At 36.9% G+C, this 27,815-nt stretch overlaps 1 protein-coding gene across 22 annotated transcripts in view; it reads right to left on the reverse strand.

Annotated features, from left to right (window-relative positions):
- The window catches only part of kcnma1a (potassium large conductance calcium-activated channel, subfamily M, alpha member 1a), a 206,354-nt gene that overhangs the window by 17,947 nt on the left and 160,592 nt on the right, over window positions 1–27,815 (reverse strand). For 11 of the 22 annotated variants that reach the window (XM_069188895.1, XM_015346309.2, XM_015346299.2 and 8 more), the window contains 7 exons: window positions 24,157–24,250; window positions 16,264–16,387; window positions 12,816–13,040; window positions 11,383–11,575; window positions 6,899–7,012; window positions 3,942–4,072; window positions 611–805 (listed from right to left, as the gene is read on the reverse strand). In XM_069188895.1, coding sequence (XP_069044996.1) covers window positions 611–805; window positions 3,942–4,072; window positions 6,899–7,012; window positions 11,383–11,575; window positions 12,816–13,040; window positions 16,264–16,387; window positions 24,157–24,250 — 1,076 coding nt within the window. Of the gene's footprint in view, window positions 1–610; window positions 806–3,941; window positions 4,073–5,649; window positions 5,734–6,898; window positions 7,013–11,382; window positions 11,576–12,815; window positions 13,041–16,263; window positions 16,388–24,156; window positions 24,251–27,044; window positions 27,348–27,815 lie in introns of all 22 variants that reach the window. The other 11 variants (XM_015346293.2, XM_069188893.1, XM_069188894.1 and 8 more) reach the window with 3 other exon arrangements.

Consider the following 27,815-nt stretch of genomic DNA (forward strand, 5'->3'; position numbering starts at 1 on the left):
TAGATTAGACAATTATCTTTGGGAAATTTGGGTCTTTTGGTTTATTTTGAGAGCATTAATCTAGCTGGGCATACCTTAAAAAGATGTTTTATATTCGAACATTAGAATAAATGTAATAAATAACATTCGAACAAAAGATACTACAAAGTATACTAGGGGTGACCTACCCTGGTCCTGGAGATACATTTAGGTGTTTGCGTTACCCTAAAATTACATATTTCTAAACCCCTGGAACAGTGTTGATCAGGAGATTTATTTAAATGAAAATACCAATTTAGTTCTTAAGTGTGCTGAAGCACACTTTCCTTTGCAGTTAAATTAAATTTCTCTTTAGGCCTTAAAGATAATTAATCTAGAGCTCTGTTAAATAAATGGCATATTCTTAAAAAAAAGCAAGTACTATTTTTAACAGTGTAATCATTAAAAAAAGCCAAACAACACTTTTTTTAAAAAAAAGAAACACTTATTTCTTACAAGTGACTGATCTACTGGTCTCCATTTTTCTTATTGTAACAGAAATAACCTTAAAAAAAAAAACAACAACAACAACAACAACAACAGCTGCTGTGATCTCGCGTGACGCGTCGACTCTTTTTAAATGTTCACTTACCCCCAAGTCGGCAAAGGGACCGTCGTACAGTGCTAGCTGTGCAACCCGACACCTGTCCCTGTTCGCAAGCGTCTGTGGAGTGCTATAGCCACCTCGCAGGGCATTCTCTTCCGCCAGAAGGGCCTCCAGCTCAGGAGTAGCTCCCCCTGTTACTAACGTCCGTATCAACGTGAGGATATTATCATTGAAGTATGTCTGCAGAGATAAAAGAAAAATCTTTAAAGAAGCGCCATTAAAGTCACAACTGAAGACATTCAAATTGCAAGTTATCTAGAGTTCGGTTATTTAAACTCCGGGGCTGTCTCTTCAAATAGGTTTACGTGCAGAGTGAAAAGACAGCAGACTCCAATTATTTCGTTTGCTTCTATCCCATTAGGCATCACAAGTACCCCTTTAAACCACCGATTCAGTGCGTAATTATTATTTTGTCCTTACGACCAGATAAAGATTTTAAGAAAGATTAATGGCAGTCCTGTAATAGGTGTTCCAACATATTTCTCACACATCAGACAGGTTGAGAGACATCTTTTTTGTAAAAAAACAGGCTCAATTTAAGCTGCCTTTTTCGCAGTTATTTTCTAATAACTTTTACAACAAGGCATAAGCCATATCTACAAAGGTAATAAAAAATCTTTGTATTCCAACTTAAAAGCACAACGTGTTTCAAAAGCTTTAAAGGAATTTATTGTCCAGTAGCTACCCCTGTATGTCTTCAGTTTGGACAGATTTCCTTTTTCATTTGGTTCGCTTTTAAAAATTCAAGAAAAAACATATATGTTATCTTATACATAATTTGTAAGAAGGGTTCGAGAAGAGACATTGTCCTTTGACTCTGTCTAGCCAATTTGGTAAAACAACACCCATCTCCCCTTTGAGGAACTGAACCCTGCATGTCAGGCAGGGATACTCACCACTAATGAGGGGCTTAGGTATTGTAGGAAGCCAAATAAAAACACTGAATTGAATTTTCAATGCCAAATATCTGACACAAATGTATTAACGAGTGATTTCAAAAAGTTTAAAATACTAAAAATGCCAACCTACACAAAGCACTTGAGACATATTCAGTGAGCTGGAATTTCCCTTGTCTAACTACAGCATTTCATATTAGTAGACAGAGGTGCTCTGTTATGTGTTACGTGGAATAATTAATACAGTGGTGCCACCTAGCCCCTCTCCCTATAATCAATTTCAAAGTCTCTGACTGTACGAAGGGGCCAGGAAGTAATTGAAAGACTAAGCTGAAAATACACCAGTGACAACTTTGTCACTCTCTGCTGAAGTGGCTAGCTATAAAGGACCTGCAGAAAAGAGCAGGCAGTCTTTGCAATTCTTTGCATTGAAAGTTTAATCAATCTTGCATAACACTCCCAACTGCTTTTCTTCTTTATTTTTAAAAAACAGTTTCATTAAGGTGTTTCGGCTTGCTTGTATCAGAGTTTCGGAATGGGACAACATAACTTTAAAACTACTTCTTTTAAAGGTACACAATCTTTATTGTGTCACTTATTGCTCCTACTGAGTTCTGACAGCTCTCTGGGAGGCTGACAGTGCTGTCGAGTAGGATGATGGATGAGCGCTGTCTATTAGCAAGCATTACCTTTGTCCACCATGAAATACTCTTGAATGCCTTTGTTCTAACCTCACTCAAACTGAAAGGTAGCCAAATTAAGTCATCATATCCATGAGGGATTTCAGTGGTCTAATTTTTTTTATCTTCTTCCCCTTCCACTATTTTAATAACTAGGAAAATAAAATAAGCAAAAAATGCATTTGCACCTTCAGGTCCAGCTGATTTTTCAAGTGTGTCATTAAATGGAACTTCATTCAGTACTTACCTTGTTAAAACATCTAATGTGCCTCTTGAAAATCCATTTGATGACACATTTTATGAGAAGAGTCTAGGCAACAACTTTCCTTTGATGACACTACAGCATACAGTACTGCCGGATCAATGTGACATTTTCATTTGCTAACTTTTGCCTTACTAGTGGATCTTTAATTTAAAATCCAATGGGAATCAAACCATTAAGTATATCTGGGTAAATTGTTTTAATGTGTAATAGTCTGTGATAACAGATATTAGACACTTTTCTGGATTGTGGCTAGAGCTATGCTGATCAATATTTAATATGTTAAAAATTACAACACATCTTTTTTAAAAGATATGTTTAATATGACATTTTTTAATTTTTAATAGTCTATTGTGTTAAGGAATAGGTACAGTACATTGACATTTTCCACAGGAAATAACATATATAGAATAATAAAATATATAGAACTGGTTCTGTTATTTTATGTATCAAGTAATGAATTATAGCATGCTGCAATGTAGTAAATATAATTTACAGTATATGTCCAAAAACAATAACATGAAAAGTTACCTTTATTGTGGTAAAGCAGAGTTTCAGTGGATTATTATAACCAGGCCTAGCAGTGTCTGCTTGGCTGTAGACACAGCGTGCACCAGAGAGAGAATAAAGTGCTTGGTAGCATACAAGCACTTTATGAGACAAGGAGGTGATTAAGGACTACACTACAAGACTCCTACTCCTCCCAGAACAACTGCTCAGAGGTGCCCTGTTTTATAGACAATGCAGAGGTGGGGGGTAATTAAAGGGGAGGTGAGGGATACCCCCTGGAGGGAGCTGGTTATGAGAGATTCAGCCACCTGGGAAAAAACCTTTTTTTCCCTCCAGAGAAATACCTCTCTGTTAGTAAATTATATAACCATGTCCTGCACACTCTGGCCAAACAGTGCAAATGCTAGGATGTATTTTTTACCACTTGTAAATAAAGGATGGCTTAACCTCTCAGGAGCCAGAGAAGGACTCAATAAAATGGCAAAAACCCACAGTTCAGTACAGACAAGCTACAGTGCAACTTCAAAATGGAGGGCCTTGAGTTTCTTAATGTAAACTGAGCTCGGTGCATGTTTTATGTATCTAGTAGCAAATAATTGCACTTTATGTGGTATAACAAGGACTTTCGATGTAGGAGCTTGTCAATCCCTCCTTTTCAATATCCTGATTAGGAGAAAATTACTCAAATGGTGGCTTTGTCTTATGCATGTTTTACAATGGGTTTGTAGAACTTTTAACAAAGCACTCGGTGTCACCTGTCATGATTCCTTTGCGAGTAACATAGAAAAACATTAATTCAGCCAAGACATGAACTAAAAGACAAACCCACCTTGTTTCATAATTATTGAATATCAAACCAAATAGTCCCATGGTAATTTTAAAGGGGAACGGCGTGATCAAACAGGCGAACAAGGGAAGCCCTGTCTACACCACAGGAGTTGCATGTTTATGCAAAGGCATGGACTCACCGCGCTCATTAGGGAGTCTAGCACGCTGACAGCGAACGCGGTTCCACAGGCGAAGGGCTGTGTCAAATACAGCTCTGTGTCGGGATCGTCATCATCGTCTTGGTCCAGGAACTGAACATTGGAGTCATTCACTGAGGAGACAAGAACAAACAGTTAGTGATGCCTGCAGCTGCATGAAGCACTGACAACACACAGCTAACTATTACCAACAAGGCTGCTGGATGCATCAGTGATCGGTAATCATTAACAAAGTGCTTTATTATACACAAGAATTTCACACTTAGTATCGACTTGCAAATGATTATTCACGTAAGAGTCAGTGGCCAAATTCAATAAGTTGCAGCAAACAGGCAGCTATGAATTCTGCCTGCATGTTGCAAGGTTTGGAACTATTTTTTTTTATCAGTACTGGAATACAGAAGCTGTTACAAATTGGTATTTAAGAGAAAAACTGCTAAATGGAACAATGTTTTAGGTCAGCAATTTGTTTCCCACCTACTCCATTAATTTTACCTATGATCATACAGTGTATGAAGACAGATAAATAAAACACTTTAATCATGATTGGTTTTCAAAAGTCCATCACTTTCAGTACAGGTCACATCCACAGAATCCATGCACTTACAGGACCATGCACTTCCATAGCATGAAACTGTACGTATCCAAGGCAAGAACATTTGACTGACGTGTCACTATGCGCACAACTCAAATATACATTTCAGTTTGTATCTGAAAAAGACTGTCTTTTGAAATATAAGAGAGCTTTCTTGTTTAAAGAGAGTTTGGAGCAAAGTGAAAAACTATTTAAGAAATGTTATGTGATGAGACCATTAAGTTAACAGTACTCAGTAGGAAAATGCCATCTGTTTTTGTAGTTTAAACATGTATATTTAAACATTCTGTACATACATTATAAATCCGGTTTTCTGAGAGTTTTTTTTACATTCAAAACATTAAATGTAAAATTATAATGGACAGGCACTTTACAGTATCACTGCCTGACTGTTTCAATAGCTTTACAATCAGTTCAGTATCATGCTTCAACATAGTATTACACAGAAACAATTACTGGTTCAAGATGCAAAAGATATATTCCTGTACACACTGTAGGTCTGCGGCTTTAAAATTAATAGTATTTTAAACCTTCTTTAGATTGTGCCATGTTCTACTAAGGCATTGTTTCTAGTGAGCTTTCCAGCACCACTGGACATAATTTTCAGATAAAGCACTGAAATCCCATTTTATTTGAAAAGTGCATCACTAAAGCCGCCTTTGTTTCATAGCTTCAAAATCTATGCTTTGGAGATTAGGTCTAGCAAAAAATAAACAGCTTAAAGGAAGGTTTGATCTCGAGTTTTGTTTTTGATATTTTATTTCTTCCCAGACTTCCTGTGAGCTGTGAAAAGAAATGTCAGTCATATTGACAAGAGGCTGATGAAAAGGGCCTGGGCCGAAGAAATGAACTGTGAGGAGATGCTATGGAAACAGCCACAAGGACAGACTAGTGTGATCAAAGGCCTAGTGATGCTCTCTGAAAAAAATCATTAAAAAAGGCCAAAACAAGACAGTCAATTTCAACCAGAACCAAGAATAAATGTGTTCAAAGTGGTGTCATGGGAGCAGCCCCTCTATTGCAGCCAGATAAATCAAGTGAAGCCGATGAGGGAGGAAGAACGACACTGCGGTAAAGGACAAAGGCACTGCTTACCCAGTTCAGTTATCATTTGAATGTTGGTTCCACTGTTTTTTTCCTGACTGAGTGAAACCAACGGCAGTAGTTTGCCAGGTTTAGCTAATGATGCAAAACAGCGTTGGGGGAAACAGTTATTGAAACATATTCAAGAAAGAGGCATGGAAGACTGAGAAAGGACAACGAGCAACGAAACGAAAAGCACTTGACAGCACAGCCCTCCACATGTCTGAAACGCACTGCACAAATGGGTGAACTACGCGCCTGCTGTTGAATCGCCTCACTTTATGCACTAAATAAATCACTAAATACATTTCAAGACATTAAGCTACTTTATCCTTTTTTTCTGAATTAAATATCCACTGAAACTTAAACCTTCCTTCCGCCTAGACTTTTTCTGCCTCTTTGAATAATTTTATTAACTCCTTTAAAATGTTCTAAAATATATGATACTCAGAATCACCCAATGTGTTATACCGTATAAAGGATAAACCATAAAACGGAGTGCATATAGCTCACTTTCCTGAACAACAGTGTGAGATTATTTTGTTTTTTATTACTGAAATATTTCATTTCAAAGACTGGCTGTGCAAATTCAATGTAAAGCTCTTGTGTATCTTAGTAATAATTTACAAATGCATGTTTGATATTAATGTTTAAAAAGACATTTAAATTACATTAGATTTGATACACTATGGCTAGTTATTCAGTTCTTTCTTTTTTGTGTGTGGACCATTTGCAAAACCGGGTGAAATCCCATTAATAGAGAAAATGTGTCCATTGTGGAACCTGTTTTTATGCATGGCCTTTTAACAGGGTTAGGGGAAATCTTATAGTGGCAAGTCTCTAGCGTGCTTTAATACCCACTGAGAACTGCAACTTTCATGAGTTCTGATACCATGGGAATACAGGCAGATTCACTGTTATTAATAAATGGACCCATTTTGCTACCCTGCGATTTTAGACAAGGCAGCACTCCTGCTATTGTACATTAATGTTGTAAATGTCAGCGATGTGGTACTATAATCACTTCGCTTCCCTTACAAGCCAGTCCAGCTTTTTTCCTACAAAACTTCACAGATGGTTAATCCAGAAAAAAAATCATATGCTTCTGGATATAAAATACATATTTCAAATAAGGTTTCTGGTGTGTAGAAGAAATTAAGGGTTTAAGTCTGCAATGGCAGAAAATGTAGAACAGTTACTGTCTCTCAACAGTAGTTTGCTCATTCGACAGAGTGTATTACCAGCAGCGATATGATCTTACCTAGTTCAGTAATTATGGGGATGTTGGCCCCTGTTGTTACAGAGGCTTGACGGACCAAGCCATGGACTGGACTGTTGTCTGGAGATGACCGATCCATTCCAGGAGGGGTGAACCCTTGAGAAAAAAAACAACCAAAGAACAGAAATGAAATTGGGTGGTGGCACCAACAGAAATCCAAAATGTCAGGAACTTAAACGAACAGAGATCTCAAAGGGTGTGTCTCCACTAATGCAAAGGACTGCAGCGTGTATTCTTTTCGGGGGCCAGAAAGAATGAAATAAAAAAACCCCAAAGAATCTCAGATTATTCTTGAGACCTTCTAAACAAGGCAGAAAGGGAAAAGGATATTCTACCCAGAAGGGTCAGCTGAGGCGTATTTAGCATTTATAGCCTTCCATCAGCCGGCAGGTATAAATTTTATATGTTGTTCATTTTGTTACCACAAAAGTGGTGAAGTGGAACCTGAAAACCTTTTATCAGAAACAGTGCCATTCTGAACCATGCAATACACTACAAGTGACATGCGAATGAATTCACACGACTTGACATTTCACATTCCTTCAAGCTGACAAGTAAACACCTTAAATCAGTAATGCTATATGCATAATACATTGCCTGTGTTTTGACATCCATCATTTAATGCTGACTTAAGAAAACGCAAGCTTATAGTTTTAAAGTGACAACCATAATGCAAGGAATATATTCAGGTCACAAAAGTTTTTTAAAAAGAATTGCAAATTCAATACACAGACTTTGCCATTTCTGTCAGGGAATTTGAAGCACCACTACAATGTGCTCGAATAACCCTGTAAAACAGAGGGGACACAAAATGTTCAGCATTGCTGGTAAAACTGCAATGTGAACTGAATTACTTTACATTGAGTCCCTGGATGTGTCAGTGATAAAGCCCCACTGGAAGTGCTTGTAGCAATTGGTGCCAACCAGCAGCAGTTATATTTTCTTTTTCACGTTAATTTGTTGATGTGCATAAAGTATGACATTTACTTCCTCTAGAGAGTGACAAGTAGATTTCATTATTCCGTGAGCAACCGTATTTTTCCTGACACTAACGTAGAAAAACATAAATTTGAACTTATGCTAAAAACACAAATATCAGAACGGATAACTGCAAGTGGAAAAATAGAACACTCTTATCCATGGAGTCTGGATTACATCTCAGAGTTTCTCTTGCAATTCAAGCTGCTTTTTAAACTTTCTGTGAAATTCATAGCCGCATGCTTCAGATGATACTCACATGGAATAAAAAACACTGGATGTTTTTGACATACTATATGCTAAATTAAAGTGGTGCTCATTGGACGTTTAAGCAGATTATATAATTAAGACTTGTGTCTAGAGGCCCAATCTAGATTTTGTTTGAAAAAATCCCAATTCTAACAAATAAATGTTAATTTGAACTAGAACAGGTTCATTGTTTTACTACTCGTTAAATCTATTATCGCTGCAAGCAGAATGCCAATGGAATATGAAAATTCAGAAGCAGAAGATACGTAGACATGTATAGGGTAGTAGCAGACAATACACTATCAAAAAACCTTTTCAAAAATGTTAAAACACAGGTATTAGAAATAGTAATGAGCTAATACCAATTAAGACTAAAATAACTATGCCAAATACTCTTGTAGCTACTACAGGCTGGAGCAATAAATTGTATTTTAATCCAGGTAGAAATACACTGATGAGTTTCAATCTTTACATTTACATGAAATGTAATATTTTCTAATGCAATAATAGAGAATGCTTTTATCCAATGTAAAACTCTGCTTCTTTGTGGTTAATAAACTGCATAATCAGAACTTAAAGGCAACAAAGCCCATCTTTGTATTTAAACAACTGAAATGTACTGTACATTACAAGTTCAGTAAAATCCATACCCCAGCTCAGATACTGATAATACAGTACAGTAGGTGTTTAGCACATGAAAGCCCTTAATGATAATGTCCCACACTGCTGTCTTGTCCAATCAAGATAGAGCCCTTAATTGTGCATGCTGATTTAGTGCAGCTCATTTTGCAATTATATAAACATTACTGACATCATCTACATCTGAAACAACATTTTATGAACATGTAATTATCTCATTAAATTTTAAAAAAGGCAGTTAATTTACAAGCTTTCTAAGAGGCTTGCAATAGACAATTAGTGGGAATTAAGCAAAGGTTCCTGCTGTGTCCATATTTTTTTTACATATTAAGGAATTCCAAGATGTTTCCAATCTTTTTAGTATACCAGAATTACAAAATAACATTTGCAGGGGTAAGCACCAAGACTGAATATTAAACATACTGAAGCAGACAATTTATTCATTCTAAGAATAAGAACAACAACAATATCCTAGCGCTTTGAGAGATAATAAAAACTTTACATGATGAATTCACTTTAAAATGCTTACAGGGGTTAACCTGGTGCACTTGAAGTGTTATTGGATAACAGTACACTCAGAGGCTAATTGCGAGGACTGTATACTGTACAGTACATTACAGGTTTTACGCTGCAGACATGCTTGTCTTCCTGTATATTTGCTCTGCTGATTGGCTGTTATTGAAAAATAGACTACTTTCATTCATGGTTGCGATGTAACTGTCCATACCACCTCAGCAACCAATGCGGTGTGATTAGTGTAACACAGGAATTTGCAGAGTGACTACACGTCTTACAGGGTTGTAAAATAGAGTAAAATAGAGTGGTGGTTTTCCCCTCTGCCTTCACTTAGAGGAAACAGGACGACAACAATTCTGTAGTTAAGCCCGTTCTTTGCTGCATGTTCTGTAAGCCTCTTTCACGAACACTTATTTGCATCTCCTTGTTTAAACTTTGGTGCCCCCCATCAGAGGACAGGCGAGCAAGAAAGTTTCAATGTTCTAAATTATGTTTCAATATCTTTTTGAAAGCATAAAAAGTTAAATATTTATAAAGCGATGGAAACACTGTCCGCCTGTGTCGGAATGATCTAAAACTTGCAATCAAGGATAACGACAGTGCCAACACATTTGTCATATAAAAAGGGGCTTTAATCTTTGGGTCCAGAGTGAGTAATCAACATTTGAATTGTTACCAAAAGACAACTCCTTAGTACACTGCGGTTTAAAATGTACTGTACCACTATTATCACTGCATTTCTGAAAAATATTTATATACCAATATGCAGAGGAATAAAGACACAATATTGTAAATGATATTATTGTAGAAGTATAATGTAGAATTGTGTTGTATTTTACAATACACTATTGAGATCTTAACTCAAACCAGTTTTTTTATCGTGGAAAAGGAGCGTAAGACCATACAGTACATCACAACTTCTTATGTTTATTTCCTGCATTTGTTTTAAAATGCATTCATTTCTACTGGAACTATAAACACCCAATGCAAAACTTAGTTTGATATAGAAAAGAATCATCATTATGTATTGATAGATTTCCTAGACAAAAGTGTCAGTATGTCAGGTCCCCTGTAACTTGCTTGAATTGTCTCATTTAATTATTTTGCTCTCTACGTTTTAAAAAGATCATCTTGCAGTAGGTGTGTAGCAACAGAGACAGGGTTAAAATTCACAGTACAATTTAAAAACAGAAACACTTCGGTAGGGTTTTGTTTTTACTTCAGGACTGCTTGGGTAAAGTAAATTGTTTTTTTTAGGTTTAATAAATTAAGCTGTGCAAATTAATCACACTTCTGGAGATCTTCATAGTTTTAATCTGAAGTGTGATCTAATGTGTGAGGTATCCATATGTACACCGATTCCTTCTCAGACAGCAAATTTCCTCTCTAGTTCAGAATTGTTCCACATAATATTAACAAAGAAAAACAAAACTTTTGAGAAAGTTAAACAACTGTAACAGAAACAAGTGCCATATGAAAATCATTTCTTCCAGTTAAAGATGACAAATTGTGATGGGCACAACAGGGTAAATATGCTTGTCTAAGTTTATGAAGAAAAACTGATTAACTGGGCCTGAGATCAGAAAAGCTGCTGCAGATATTAATTAGGAACATGACTGCGGATCTTTAAAAATGTACAGATCACCTGTCCTCAAAGTATAACTGCTGGCTTTGAAAAACATTTCCATGAGATTGTTCCCACGCAGGAGAATTGAACCCTACGGATAAAGCACAGCACTAAAATGTCGATAAATGTAATTGTGCAGTACTTGTGTTATAAAAGAGTCAACTTGAAATACCAACGCTTTCGTGTTTTTTTTTCTAATTTCATATTTTTATGTTAAATTATCCCCCCTCAGCCATTTATAATCTTCTCTAGTTCAGGCCAATTTATTAGTGACCGTGGTTCATAAAAAAAACAAAACAAAGGATGGCTGTTTCTTTAAACCACTGTAGTAATCAGCAGGTTTAACTGTCAGCCAAGCTGATGTGAGGTCTTTTCAACCACTGAGTGAGGGATATTCTTCTTGCCAGGTCTTGTCCCCTGCAGGCAGTGCAGTGAAGTATTATAGGGCAGTCCTTACCTTGGGAATTAGCCTGCAAGACACCAATGCTGTCATCAAACTGCATAGATTTGATGTTGAGTGACGCCAAGATGCATTCCTTGTCCTGCAGCGAAGCATCATCGATATTGTTCTGATTGGCTGACAGGATAACGCACATGTCGCAGAGGTTGATGTTGACAGCCCTTAAATCAGCCCGGCTTAATGGCGTACCCTTCGGCGCCAAAAAAAAAAGAGAAAAACAAATTAAAGATTGAGAAAGGAGCTTTGGGAAATTACTTAACAAGTTTTCTTTTTTTATGCTGTGACATTCAGCTGATCTAACTACGTGCTGGGGAATCGGAGATGTGTATTAATCTAAAGGGTAGTTGGTGCTGATGGCAGCGTTTTTGGGTTCAGTTTTAATACTCATTCAAGCCATTGCTAACAAGCACAAAAGCAGGGCATTATGCCAGCATTTTACATCTTAGCTATGCAAAGCAATTGGATCATAGCAAATAGACCTTATTTTTGTTGCAATCCAAGCAGAAATAAAATGACTGCTATTCTGTGTTAGGGTTTCCTTTCTTGATGAAATGTTTCAGTAACAAGGTTTGATTAAAAAATGATTACTGTCGAAACTGATGCTACAAAAACGGTAGAACTTCAATAAAATAACATCAGAAACTTATCCTTAAATTCCATTCCTAAGGTAAAAAGCGTATTTGTTAACTCTTTCTTCTTCCAAAAACCTGTTATTTATTAAAAGTGTGTTTTTGAGGGGACTCCCGTAGTATTGATAAATTTCCATTCCAGTTGTAACATTTATTTGTGTACCCTTTGTTGAAGAGACATCACCTGGTTAGTTACTGCAGTGGAAGTTTCATTTTAAGCCTGGTAATACTGGTACAAACCCATGTCATGCAAAATGTAGAAGCTACTGTAGCTCTGCCTTAAACAGAGCCTGTATAGTGACTTCTATTCCCTTTTCCAACTAGCTGAGTGAAAGTTTTGCTAGTGCACTTTGACTGTAATTCACTAGCTTTTGCTTTAAACTTTATCTGTTTTTTGAAGACGATCCTATGTAGTAAAATTAGACCAGCAGATGGGACCACATCCTGAGAAATGTAGATTCTCTGTATGTGACTAACATGGACAGAGCCTAAACTAAATTGTACTTTTTTTTCTTATGGATAATAATGTGATGTAATAATAATAATGTGAAAAGTTTTTAACAAAGAGTTAATTTAAAAAAAAAAAAAACATACAGCAAAGCTTTAACAAATGATACAGCACCGAACTGACCAGTTTGGCAGTAATGGGGAAAGCTGTTAAAGGCCTGGATCAATTTAAAAATCAGCGCATAATGCATATATTGTAGATATTGTAGCAAATACCACAAAAGATAAGGTGTTACCCTAAGGTGTCTGACAGCCATCTTGGAAAATGTAAGAATGACATGAACTTGTACTCACAGGCAAGATGGAAACCTTGGGGAAGTTATGCAGTGTTTCCCACTCTCGTCGAAGGTATTCCAAAGAGCCAACAAACACAATGTGCTTCAGCTCATGGTAATGGAAATTACTAGCTCTTAAAGGCATCACTAGGTTCCTCAGTCCCACCAGAGCAGATTTGACATCTCCAAATATACAGACAACTACATGCCCACTGAGAACAGTCATGGCCGCTTCACTTCGAGTCTGGAAGAGGGGAAAATTCAGAACACAAGAAATGAATACAAATGAAAATATCATTTTTTTCCATATGAAGGATTCAAACTATCACTGAATTGAACAGCAACATTGAAGTTAACTTGAATGTGCTATATTTTTATCTATTTATATATGGAACCTTCCAAAAATATTGGGACAGTGAAATCTCAACTAACTTACTATGAACTGTAATAACAATCATTCCTCATGAAAAATAAACAGGTCCTCCTCTCAGTGGGTGACGTATGAGGCCTAATCACATGGAAAATCCCGATGGAAAGCAAAATACTGTGCAATGAGATTTTTTCTTCAATATACACACAAAATAAATACCTACTCTGAGCAAACCAACAACAACTACCACCATGATATATGCCAAAGTAGTCTAAATTAAACCCATATGAGAATGTGGCTCTCTGCCCTTCACCAAGTATCTAATTAATCAATTACTGCACCACACGTTAACCTACTGTAGGTACAAACATTTAAACCCTAATGACCTCTAGTAGCAGGTCATCTGAAACTAATATTCTCATGACCACTGGCCTGCCACATTGATATCCTACAGTAAGTATTTTATCTTATAAAACTACTCAACTCTAAGGTCAACTAAGGACCTCAATGGTCATCATAAACTAATGATCTAATTGCAATGAGCTGAAATCAGCATACTAACTGGGGTTTAACCTGTGGATAGCACGCACCTCCGTGCTAAACTAGTGTGCTACCTTAAAATGAACTTGAAATTAGTCCCCAGCTCCGTACTAAACCTGTTCTCAATTGCAATGGACCCAAAATAACAGCTGATGCACTCTAAAGGTTACTAAACTAGGAGACTAACTTAATCCAACTCAGTTTAACAACTCAGAAGAGTACTAAATGGAACACTGGATTTCCGAATAAAGTGAAAATAATACTGTCACTAGGAAATGAATTTATGCATCCATCTCTTGTAAACTTACTGTAATATTTAACTTATATTGCTTTCCAGTCTCACCACATTTATTAATAATGAAGTTTATTAATATGTGTTTATGAATAAAATTGTCATTTATAAAATGCGCCTATTTCTCTTAAGGATCTCCTTATGAATCTATTTCATTTATCAATGGGAATAAAAGCCGCTATAATACATGTTGAAATTCAAACCTGCAGCTGGTATATTTGTTTGTTTTGTGACTTAATGCCAATTGAGTACCACATTAGTAGTTACGTAATGTAATCCCGTGTATTTAACAATAAATGCAGTTCATAAATTAAATACTGACAGGGACATTCAGTCATATACAAACACAAGATATACAAAGTAATAATTATATATTCACGTGGGCTACAGTAAATATTAACAGACTAATTGAAATGTTCTGATTCAGAGCCTCTTGCTAATTAGAACAACAACAATGCTGAGCAATCAGCACAAGTTAAGCACAAGTTCAGCTGGTCTCCAACTTTGTTCCAAGCGTTTTTTCATTGCAATTGACCTCAGAGCTTAGATGATCTCATCTAAGTACCGTATTAACCAGTTCACCATTAAGTACACAGCTGCAAAAGCAGCTAGTACGCACGTGCTTGGAAAATTGGCTGACAGGTGTTTGTTGATGGTCAGACATTTTTTTGTTTGGTTATTAGGATAATAAAAGAGCTGTGAACATCCTATAAACCCCTGTTGCTTTGACTTCAATGTTCAATGTTCCAGAGTTGCAAGTCAAAATGAAAACCAAAGAACTTTGTGTTAAAGAAAACCAGGCAATTCTGAGAGCTAAAGAAAAGGAGAAGTCAATCAAAACCACAATACAGAAATTGGGTATACCAAAAACAACAATTTGAAATAAATTGAGGAAAGAAACCACAAGCATAATTACCAATCAGCCAAGAACAAGTCAGACAAGAAAAACATCTGCAGCTGATGACAGAAAAATTACCAGAGCTGTAAAGAAAAACTCTAAAACAACTGTCAGTGAAATCATCTACAACCTCAAGAGTGCATTGGTGAAGGTTTTAAAATCCACAGTTCACAAAAGACAGGGACAACAAAGGATACACTTCAAGATGTAAACCTGTTTTTAGTTCCATGAGCAGAAAAAACAGTTTTAGAATTTGCTTGGAAGTACACAGATGAGCCAGGAAAGTTTTGTGGACAGCTGAGATTAAGATAAACCTTCACCAAAGTGATTTATAGATTAAAAGTGTGCAGAAAGAAAGGAAGATTCTCCAGAAAACACCACCTCTCTGGAGCCTGGCTCATTTGTCTTTATTGATGATGTTAATATGGAGACAAGAACAGAACGAATTTTGAAGTTTACAGAAACATTTTGTCTGCCTGTGTAGAAGGAAATGCTTGCAGATTTAATAGGATTTACCATATACAGTACGTATCATGACAGTGACCCAAATGATACCGCTGATATAACAAGTAGTTAATCAGGAGGTGACACAGTAAAAACACACTGACTCTAAAATTTAAATCCAATTGAGAGAGCCTTTTACATGCAAAAAAAAACCCTTAAATAAGAAGGACTCACAAAAGAATTCACCAAAAGTTTGGTGAGCTCAGTGGGTAGCACATTTTATGCAGTTATCGCCTCAAGAATATGTCACCAAATACTCTTTAATTCTGAAATTTATCCCAATACTTGTGGTCACCTGAAATCACTGGGTTGAACTTTGAACACTATTTATTGCTGTAATATGACCAGGCTATGCAAGCAATTACCCGATATAATATAAAATATTATATTGTACTCATTTATAAGAATCTCATGACCACAAATACCAATTCCTTGACTGTAGAGCAAAAATAACTTTTGACATGTTTGTCCCAATACTTTTGGAGGGCACTGTATATATACATCTTAGAAAGAACACCTTTCAGAGTTACACTGTATGGTGTATTTTAAAACCACGAGTTGCTATGAATTATGAGAATGTGAGTGTTCATGAGCTTCTGCCCTTAAATTCAGTTTTGGGCCTATACAATCAAAGTCAGCAGCCTAGAGCAGATAGTTTGCTCTTATTAGGGCCCATCAGTATAGCATAGCTAGCTTTGGTTAGTGACATTAACTTTGGTTAGTCCATGTCCAAGTACAGCCCTCCGTGGCTGCTAACCTTGATTGTGTATCCAGTACATGAGAAGGAATTAACTGTGAAAGAAGGTGCAAGAAGTGGATCAATTCACGTGACTCTTACTGAGGTGGAATGCTGTGATACCCACCAGGATAACCTTCTCTATGTCTTTGGATGGGCACCAGTGAAACATCCCTGTGGAGTCGTACTTCTTCACACTGACATCCATGTTCTCGATCTGCTCATTTCCCGGGATGAGTAAAGGATCATGTCTGTGACGAGAGAAGGCAGAAACGAAATGGTTTAACCCAGTATTGTCATTTCATTCACATCTCCAACCAAACTGCACACTGTTTTTAATCTTGTTCTTCAGGAGAGAGTTTAAAGATTTTTCTGAGATGTATTTTTTTTTTGTTGCTTTTCAGTATTTGCTTTGTAAGATGAACTAAAAATCTACCCACACAGCAGACATGACAGAAAAGATGGAAAGGTACACAAACAATAGTGATAATAAAGACAGTTCCATTTTACAGTGCAAATCAAGGTGTCTAAGATGGGCACTCTTATGTTAAAGGCAGACCAAAGAGCAGACTGTTTGCTGTGTTTTTTTATTTCTACTTCAATTTAACTTTCAATTACTACCATCCATCTATGAATAAACCACATTAGCGAAGGACTGTAAGAATTATACTAATTCCAGGTTTACTACAGCTGGAGTTCCTGGCCTGTTGGTGAAAATGAATTGACAAACTGTTGGCATCATCTCTGTTCTACAGTTCTGTTTCCCGAATAGCCCCTGTCACTGTGCCACGTTGCCACTGCGGGTTGTGTTCCAGAGACCTCCTGCGTCAAGAATGTGAATCGGCAAACTGCAGGCTTCAGCTAGAGTTCTGTTGGGGTTTTTTTTTTGTTACCTTTCAATACGAGCGCAATAATGAAAGCAAGGGCCAGAAAGCACGGAAAATGTGCGCTGTTTTACCAAAGCGCCTCCCGAACACAAGATTCGGATTGTCTTTGGATTTGTTTGTTTGCTCCTGCCACAGTCACCCCTCTGGATGCCAAAATGCACAAAGTGCAGACGTCAGCGCAGGCAGCGAGGCAGAAGGGATGGAAACAGTGGTGACTGACTGGCACTAGAACAGAAAGCCAATTACACGCTTTCACCACTTGCAACTTCTGATGCAATGCTCTTCACTGTAAAAGCTTTAACTTTAAATATTTTAGCAATTTGCCCAATCACATTTTGCTTTCCAAATCCGAAGTCCATTAATGTTTCAACGGTGTGTCACAACCAAACAGGCTAATTTATATCAACAGAATGAACAGCTGATTTTTATTCTGCATAACACAGGGATAACAGTGGTTTTGCTGTCTTTGTGTTCATGTTCAAAGCATGATCTTCTCAGGCTTAGAAAATTGTGAGCTGGGGAAAGCAGCAATACTGGAGCTGCACACCAAGCCGTCACAGAAGCCATCTACTGAAGTTAAATGCTTTTAACAAGCTAATTTGAATACAGCTGGACACAACAGGAAACAATCGTACATTTGGCAGAATCCAGGCAATTTAATTAACTGATAAATGACTGGATTGATTGTGGTTAATGACTGGAGGTATTAACAGTTCAAATATTTGGGTTTATATGGACCCTTTGCTATAATCCAAAATAAACAAGAACTACACATAAATATGGATCAAGAAGAGACATTTCTTTGAAATCTGTGTGTAATAGACAATGGGAACTTTTGATCTAATTATCATTCAATAATAAGAAAATAAAATCTACATGAACAGGAGAGTATTGTTCATTTCTAAGGAGACTGCTAAAAAATTGCAGTTAAATTTATATTGTACATATTAGAAATATTATGCATTTATCACAAAAACTCTTTGAGGACAATATTTTTGTTTTAAAAACGTTAAAAGTAAATTAGATTATTCCAGTATGTACTAATTAATAGAATAAAATAGTTATTTTAAATATCCAATTATAAATGAGGACATACTTGTATGCTGTAATCAATAATTTAGTTTTAGATTATCGTTTTCCTTTTAAAAATGTAATACAGGTGATTTATATGACTGTTTTAGGAATCATACTTTTAAGACGAATTAAAAAAATGAGTAATAGTGTCAAGAAAAACCTGCTGTGCTTCAGGCTCTAAGAACAGGTCAGAAAGCCTGCCTTTAAGGTAATAGCCTGGGGCAAGAGTATAAATACCTTTCCAGTAAAGCTGCTTTAGGGAAACAGCTCTATTCTTCATTACACCTTTCACTGCAAAACCTCTAAGTTAACAAAACCATCACTTGTAATAATGGAAATTGTAATGTGAAACACAAAAAAATCTATCTTTTAATGCTTTTTGTCGTGGTACTATGCTGGTTTTAACTGACAGTAAAATATGTTTAGAATCCCTTTCTCTTGTCCAAATGGGATCAAAACCAAGACATTGTATCTAGTACTTGCAAACAAGCAAAAGGTAACATGTGATGCTCGATAACACTGTCATGGTAGTGTGTAGCCAGTGCCACATATTGTTCACGATGAACCCCTTCCTGCAAAACACCACCCCCAAACACAGCCACCGCAGTCTATCATGAACAGACATGTCGAAACACTTGACCTCTGGGATATAGTCTATCAATGAGTCACTGACACCCAACTTTATTTGTCTGTACCAGACAGCCATGGTTATCACAATGTACAGTCATTCGTCTCAAAGACATGAGCTGTGCAGTCAGTTTCTCTTGGGATGAGTGCACATTGAGAGGTGTAGCCCTATGAGCTGTTTCATTCATTGTCACAGTCTGCAACTATTGTGGTAGATGTTGCACAACTCGGGCGAATGTAAGGGAGTAGATCACAGACAGTTTCAATGTGCCAGTGGGTATCATTCTGAAATTGTGTCCTGAAATGAGACATCTCTTACTGTTTGTGCACAGCAGTACATACATATTTATATACAGTATCTTTAGTTACCGTATATACAGTATGTAGATTATATATACAGTATATATGACATATAGTATATATACAGTATATTACAAAGAAACGTGTGACTTCAAAATATTTTGGTATGGAATCATAAATCAAAATTAATACTTATTAAAAAAACATCAGTTTTTATCATTATCAAAACTTATGCCAATACCATAAAATAATTAATGCAGATGCTTTTAATTTTTTTTTAAATCAAGGTAATACTGTACTTTCCTGAATGTTTCCATTTACTTTCTGCATCTGGTTAGCAATAATGCTTTCCTTCTTTACAGACTGCTGCATTAGCTTAAAAAATAACAGCATGATGTGGTAACTTTGTAATCAATAAGAGGAGGTCATCCTATATTCTGAGAAGCAAATATTAGATTACTAACAATGATTTGATAGAATTTACAATTTTACCTTTTTAATTAAAATAATATACAGAAGTGTTGAAGATGATTTCTAAATTTTAGATTTTAGATTTCTAAACTAGACAAATAGATTTTTCCAAATTATTTATCAATATAAGAATGTGTTTAAACAAATTGTATACAAATTGTTTTCTTGCAATTTGTATACAACTCATTTATTTCATCTTACAGGCTGATTTTTAACAATTTGGCTGATGATAAAACTTTAAAATGTCATAAGGAATATTTGTTTTCCCTAAAAAAAACAAAAAGTTTAATTATTTTCTTGAATAAAGTTTTGCATCATTAGTTTCCCTGATGCTGTTCTCAGGTGTATGTTTGGCACTGAGCTTATTTATCACATTTATTATATGAAATATTTCTCAAAAGTATTTTATTTCATATTCATCTGGTTAATTTTGTAAAATTTCCATTACAAAATAACTCTACCCTAAAAACAACAGATTCAATCCAAACAATGTTAGTTCTGTGATACTCTGTTGTAAAACCAATCAAAAATCATTAATCACTTTGCACTTTTCACTTTTTTCCCTCTGAATAAATTGCTATAAAAATATACTGACGTATTATTTTGTAATAGAAGTGTGTCATTTTTAACATTCCCAGGTTCATTCTATACCTTGTTTCCTTTTATTTTCTTCCCCTTACTGTTTATTTATCCTTCTTTTTGATTACAGAAACATAACATTAAAAAAAATGTCAATTAAAGAGCTTTTTATGGAGATAGAAATCATCTGGTACAGGTGCTAATAACAGAGAAAGCGTTTAGTGCTTTTACACTCCAACTGAATATTTCATTATGTGCCGCCTGTTTCGCTGTTCGCTCTCAGGACCCCTGTCACTTCAATCTTCCCTAGCTGTGATGACGGGTGTAGCAGAGCTCTGCCAAGATAGCTGTCTTTCACAGACGGCCACTGATGACTGCCTGTCACAAGCCACCACTCCTGCGGACCAGAGACTGCCTTCCTGCCGCAATTCGGGCAGATCTGAGCACATGCATTGTGACTTCCTGCAATTAGGCAGGTCCCGTGACCCTTACGAAAACCTTACAAAAAGTCCATAGGAATGGCATTACATTTGTGGCAGACTTTTCTGTAAGGCCGCCGTAGCTCTTTTTACCTCAATGACAAGCCAGCTGGGAAACAGTCTGACTCATGTAGCCATATTGTTCTCATCAGCCTCTCTTAGCCCCCACCCTCTCCAAACAAAAACCCGAGAGCGCAAGAATGGTTTTGTTTAAAACTCTGAGATCTGTATATCAGATATACAGAGGATCTGAAACGGCAAATGCTGAAACAGAGAAGGGACTACTTAAGGGCTTACTCTACTCAACTCCAAATTATATTTCTCTGCAAAAAAAGGTCTTGGAGTTGAAACAGACACATGGATCGGAGTGATGGAACCAGGTCTTTGTTATGTTTTTTTATCTCACAGTAATTGTTTCCCCCTTTTCAGCAGGAAACCTCTCTATTCGTTCCATTTAACGACTGTGTGTTAATTAGAAATCGGAGGCTCATGTATCAACCGTGTTGGTTAAGACTGAAAATCTTAAATCTGCCCTTAAAGCTCGGCAAGCTTTCGGTTTATTTTTCAAGTTATGTTTAGCTATTCCAGTTTAATGCTCAGCAGACACTGCTAGCTTGGGATGAGCCCTCTCCCTCAATCCCTCTTCAGCAGGCAATGAAAGCAGGCTTTGCTTTGAAAATTTTCCCCATCATGCAAACTGACAAAGGCATGCTTTTCAAAAACCCACAGCCAATCTGTTGATCATTACTTATTTACAAAGGCCTTGAGGCACCGAGTCCTGTAAAAACCATACTTGATACAGTATACACTAGCTTTTTTTTCTGCTTGTAGAATAAAGTATCCCTAAGGCTACCTCAAACCATCACTTTCTATTGCGCATAAAATGCACCTTGTAACACTAAAGTATTTAATATATATGGTATAATATATCTACAGGAAAGGCATTTGTGTAGAAGTAGGCTAGTCTATGTTTGGTAATTTGATGTTTTGCTGAGGGCTATGACTTGAAAAAAGCCTGCACCTAGTACAGAGGACCTGTCATCTCAGTACCCAAGAGCCAGTAGAATAAAGAAGTACCCTACAGCGGCAAAACTTTGACACTGCTTTGAAGTATATCAAAACAGTGTAAATAACTCCCAAGAATTATTATTACTCAAAGATCAAAGAAAAGATGCATATTTTACATGGTAAACAGGGACCTTCCACTCCACACAAAAAGGTTTTCTCCTAAAAGTTAAGGAATAAAACTGGATAGCTTTCCAAAACAACCAGTTATTTGGAAATACGCCAATTTTTTTTTTCTTTGAAAATAGAAAACTGCAGTTTACTTTGGAGTTTTATCATGGGTGTTTTTAACAACGCTCTCTTGTGTAACGGATTCCAACAGGCGAAGAACCTTTATAAGGCTAATGGTTTAGAATCTGTGGAGGCTGGTGAAACAATACGTCTAAGAAAAGAGATGTGAAGTCCTTAACCACACTTCTTGTTTACCGCACAAGATCTACAAAAGGAAAAGGCAGGGCTGTCCATTTCTGCATTTTTAGGATATACAGCACAAGTAGTCCTAAGCAATTATATAGTACTATTCCTAACTACTGCTGTAAGGAAAGCAAGGGCAACAAAAAGCATTGGGTCTAAATCTCAGCTCTGTTTTACAAACAACAGTGTATTGCTGTTTGCAGTCCAACTCTTTGTCTCTTGTTTTTTTATCCACTTTACAACTATTCAGACCTTTAACAGGATCAGTTTCAGAATTCTACCTTCATTGCGTGCAGTTCGTATTATCTTCTTGCCTTCAGCAGTGGCACTAAAACCAATATGAGAATGCCTTTAACAGCCACCCGAGGTGGGTTTTAACACTCATGGTATGGAGCAGAAGGCACGGTGGCAGGCACGTTGAGTTGTGCCCCAGTTGTGACACGTCGCGCCTCCCCGGGCGGAGACCAGCGGGGAGAGAACGGCGCTGGCGTTCAAGCCCCTTTTGCAGGCGAGAGGCGGAAGAGTCGCTTGGGTGTTGATGGGCCCCAAGCATCAGTGCAGCCTGTACTGAGCAGGCCAGACAGAGGCGGGCTGAACTGTGCCCCAATCTCACTAGCATGAGAGCCTCAAGAGCACTGGCCGAATGGCCTCCTCTCGTCTGCAAACTTTTCTTGTATCCTTATGTTAGCTGATTAGGGCTTTTGGGCAAACAGAACCATTAAACAAAACAATGGAAGTGCTCACCCACACCTACACCTTGGCCGCTGCAGTTAAGTAAGATTTATTTAAAAAAACACAGCAAACTTCTCATCAGACCCTCTTACCTAATACCACATACATTCTACTTTTCTTTCTGAATATATAATGTACAATCTTGCCTTAATAGATGGAGAGAGTGCACATGATTTACATGTATTGATGCATGTTTCCTACTATCACCCAATTACATTGAGAGAAGAATACAGATTCATACTTAAGGCAGCAGAACATATTTGCCAAAGCATTAAAAGGATGTGACTATGTTTAATCTAATTCCTATTTTACAGCCTACAGAGCAGATTCTATTTATAAAGTACATCATAGCATAACATTTGTAAAACATTCTTTTGAGTTTCAAGGAAATATTAATGTACAATTTTCATGAGACCATAAATGTTACTGAAGAAACTAATTCTGACAATACTTACTAATTCCTCTTCTAAAATGTTTCCTCTGATTGAATAAAAGCATCAAGAGTTTTTGAAGTAGGCTACCGAACATAAAATAATATTATCTTCAAAAAACTGTTTTCTAAATTTAAGAATCAACAGTAGCAAATACTAGTTGTGTGCAATTCTTTTATCTGACGAGTCAGTCAACAAATTTAAGCTAATGTGGAGGTACACAGCACGCCGCCGTTATTAAGGTGAAACATTCTTTATAGATTTTCAAAAATAAACAGAGAAACAGGAAAGAGAAAGAGTAATAGCAATCAATTCTCAAAAGAAAGCAACTTTAAGTATGAAGTATCCCCCAAAACCCCTCTCACAAAGATTTCACTTTGTGATTTCACTGAATGATTGCTTTAGTGTATTTTTTTAACAATGCATACTGCTCTTCATCTCATGACCACATGTGTTGAATTTTAGCCCTTTCATCAGTCAAAATCAATTAACAGCAATTTAATTCCAAAGGACAAGATAAAAGGAAGGTAATATTTGAGTTCATTTTTGATTGCGATGATACATCTCACATATGGCCTTAAGTACCAAAAACAGTACTCAGAGGGATTCCTACAAAAGACGAATGGCCTTAGGCGAAGTAACCGCATGAGTCCCTCTGATTGGTTAGTGCTGTCATTAGTGCCACTGCTGTTTAAGAAATACATGTGGACGGGACTGGGGTGACAGCTGAGACTTTAAAGCAAGAGTATTTTTCAAACAGCTTTTCATACTCTCTTTCATGACAGAAATTTTTCAGCTCTATCATTAACCGCTGACAAGCTGACAGAATAAATACTTCAGCCTTAAAGGGTTCTTCTCACTCTCCCTTTCTCTCCCTCTTTCTCTCTCCCTGTCTCCCTCTCCCTCACTCGCTCCCTTGTTTCTGAAAGCCAGAAGAGTTTTTTTAAAGCTGTCGTCTTACCTCATCATTTTGGGTGAACAGTTGGGTGAATTTCGCATGCCTCCATTTCGCTGCTTTTTTTTAGGTGACAGTGTTGATGGATGCTCGTCTTCGACTGCGAACATATGCAAAGGTGTCAGATTATGGACTGCTGAAATTGTAATATGTAATGGAAATGACATATTAAAGAACACAAAGCCAACACTCAATCAGTCATTGCAAAAGTCTGAAAAGACCCTCAAAACAGAAAGCTAACATGTTAGTAAGGGGAGGGGAACTGTGTGGAAGGTTAGGGCACACAATCTTAATCTGCCATCTTAATAGGACAAATGGAATGAATAATCATTCTGAAAATCGATGTGCCACTCCATCAAAATAACTGCACATGTGCTCGGCTGGACCTACAGCAGTCTGCATCACTAGATCCTGTTTAAATATGTCTGATTGTCACTGTTTATTGAAAAACAAGGGAAGGCAAAATACATCTGACAGGCAAGAGTGCTTCCAGCTTTCTTTTTGACTACGATGAGTCTCCACAGCACACCAATCCCTGCCATGCCACCCAGAACTAGTGGCCTTCTGCTCTGTCACAGCTCTCCTGCCACACTCATGCTCCCTTGACAGCCACCATCTTGAGATGCCCAGCTTCACTCTGAAACACTGTGTGTTACTGAGCACGATCCCAAGCGTTGTTAACTGCCAACAAATTAAACATGCTGAAAAGATCAGGTTCAATTTTTCTCACCACCACTAACCTACATGCACACAGAGGAAGGGATCACAATCTAACGCAATGCTCAAACCCAATACTGGTTGCATCTGAAGTGATACAAAATGGCACATGAAAACTCAAGAGGCACAGAGGTTTTTAAAGAAGCAAACTTGTTTCACTGAAAGTTTTTCATTAGTTTGAGAATCCAACGAACTGGTGTTAATGACATTAACAATCTTTTTCCTTTTGCTTGGTGCAATGCTACTTCCATTTCTTATTAATTATTCCTCACTATGTTGAATTGTAACTCTTCTGTCAAAAACTTTCACTTTTATGTTACCAGAGGATCTATCTATTTGCTTCACGTTCGTAGAAATTAAACTAAAACTACAAAGCGAGACACAGAATAGAATAAAAGAAGACTTTCCAACTTGAAAAAGGAATATCTAAAACAAGCCTATTCTGAAGAAAGGAGACTGGGTAACAGTGGTTTGATCATTTAAAGAGCTTGTGTATTTCATGTGCCTTTAGACAAGCACTTCTGAAAATGTTATGTACAGATAAGTGATAGAAATGTCAGAGTCACTGTCACTTCAAACCCTTATTAGTTATCCAGGAAAAATTTAATACCACAACACGTTGTTAGTATGTGTACTGCAAGCAATTACCCCTACACAGAATATGATAACCTTGTACTATACAGTAGGTATCCATTTGAAATTGTAGCCTATTAAATTGCAGAAAATAATTCTTACAGTATAATATGATCATTTTGACAATATTATTACAGTTTGAATAGTATATGTTATATATTTAAAACATCCATTGACATACTTAACTCAAATTTCACATAATTACGTAGCAGACTATGCATATTAATGCTAATTAAAAATTACAGGATGTGTGTAGCTACTGACACATTGATGTCTTGAAACTATGGCTCTTTGATGTCTGTGTTCCTTTTAATGATTTTGTTAATTGAAGAATTCAATTTAATTCATATTTCTGGAACTACCTAACTCAGTGACTGTGGTGCCCTTAGTTCTCCAAGGCACACTGCCTTGAGTACAATTATAATTTACAGCCTAAGGAGCTGCCCTTTAGTCATAAGCCAGACAATGCAATATCAAGCAATCTAGGGGTGATTTAATAGGAGGAAATTTGGATAAAACACAATTGCAGTAAATTTACTGTGCCAAAGATATGACATAGCATCTATGATTGCTAATAACACAGAAATAGAGAATCGTGAATTTTGATGAGGCACACTGATCTAACACTTTTAAAATGTAAGTTTTGCGTGGGGTAAATTTCACAGATGGAAAAGGCTAAAAAGTAGCATGCAAATTGGTCAAGGAGGAGAAGACCTGACCTCTGGCATTATGAAATTCAAACCCACTTCAATAAACCAAGTCCTGATGGCTGATGACTAAGTGTTGTCATGGAGTCATTTCAGCCTGTACATGAAATAGAAATATGATCTCTCTTCACATTACATATTTTTATCTTTTAGTCTGAATTATAAAAAACGATACAGAATACGATATTTGATTTGAACCCTTGGCATTTTAAGTGTTTTTTTTAGTTCCGTATTTCATTGTTGTCATATGAAATGTGTTTAATTTATTTCTTTGTGATTCTCATGCTATGTCCACCTTTCCACTTGAATACAAGACAGTCTCAGGAAAAACGACCATCACTGCCACAAAAAAACAAAACCTTCGAAGCCACTCTGAAGACCACCAGTGAATCGACCTTGGGCACCACAATAGAAGTAAACAAAGCATTGATACTGCAGAAGATATATCTATGTGAGTAACACGCATATTCTTCAGAGGAAACTGGACTTTTCTCATCACGGTCATTTTGATAACCTCTCCTGTGGTAACGACTGGGCCCATTTCTACGTGGTTTATCTGGAACATACGTATCGATATTTATCTCTGTCTTCTACCGATCCTCCCTCCTCCTTGATTTGAAACATTTATTGCTGTTGAGATATCCGAGTCGGAGTTTCAGATGTAATTAGATTTTTTTTCTCCTTTTTTCTAGTCTTGTTTAATCTAATAAATGTATTCGGTCTGGGGGCATTCTGTTTTCCATAGCTTGACAGTTACACATATTCAGTCATTAGTAAGGAGCTCCACACATGCAAACCACTCAGACTGCAAATACATGCAAAGTGGTTTGTACTGACGGGTGCACCCGGCTGAGGGGAACATACAGGGGCTGTGATTCGCCATGGAGCTACTGGGATGGTATCGGTACTTCACAGGCAGGCTGCGCGCTCGCTGCAACCTGCTGGGCGCCTCCCAGCCTGGGTCACCTGGGCTCAGCAGGCTGAGCCTGGGCAGGTACAGGCTCCCTTTGCGGTTATTAACTAGAGGAACGGGCTCAGCCACGTCTTCAAAGGGCACTGCACTGAGAAGAGCTTTAGCTGCAGCGCTGCTGTTGAATTTGTAAGACCGGTTTTGGTAAGTCGGTCTAACGTCATCGTTTACTGCCAAATAACGAAAAATAAGTTAAATCAGTTAGGGTTAGGACTGTTACTTTGAGAACATTTTTTTGTTAAAATCTGTTGCTGAAAATGCCTCCTCCAGAAAAAAAATATATTTCTGTGACAGTGTTATAGCAGGAGTGATTTTCTTTGTTTTATATTCGCTGTACACTGTATAATGTACATACCACAAAACAAAAGGTGTTAAGGCTTACCAGCAATATGTTAAAACTAGCTTTAATAATAACCTCATATGTGCATTGAGAAATAAATATGGCAATTTTATTGTTTTCCTTTAAGTGTTTTAGTCTTTTATGTCATAGATGATACATTCATTTTTTTTTCATTAAAAACGATAGTTTTTATAAAACAATACGCTCCTTGCTTTTATAAATGCCACTGAAGATCTCACTGTATACTGATACTTTTGATATGATGGGCTCATTGCTGTTCACAATTTATGGTCTAAAA

This window comes from Lepisosteus oculatus, chromosome 4, assembly GCF_040954835.1.
Source record: "Lepisosteus oculatus isolate fLepOcu1 chromosome 4, fLepOcu1.hap2, whole genome shotgun sequence".
In the NCBI taxonomy this organism is placed as follows: Eukaryota; Metazoa; Chordata; class Actinopteri; order Semionotiformes; family Lepisosteidae; genus Lepisosteus; species Lepisosteus oculatus.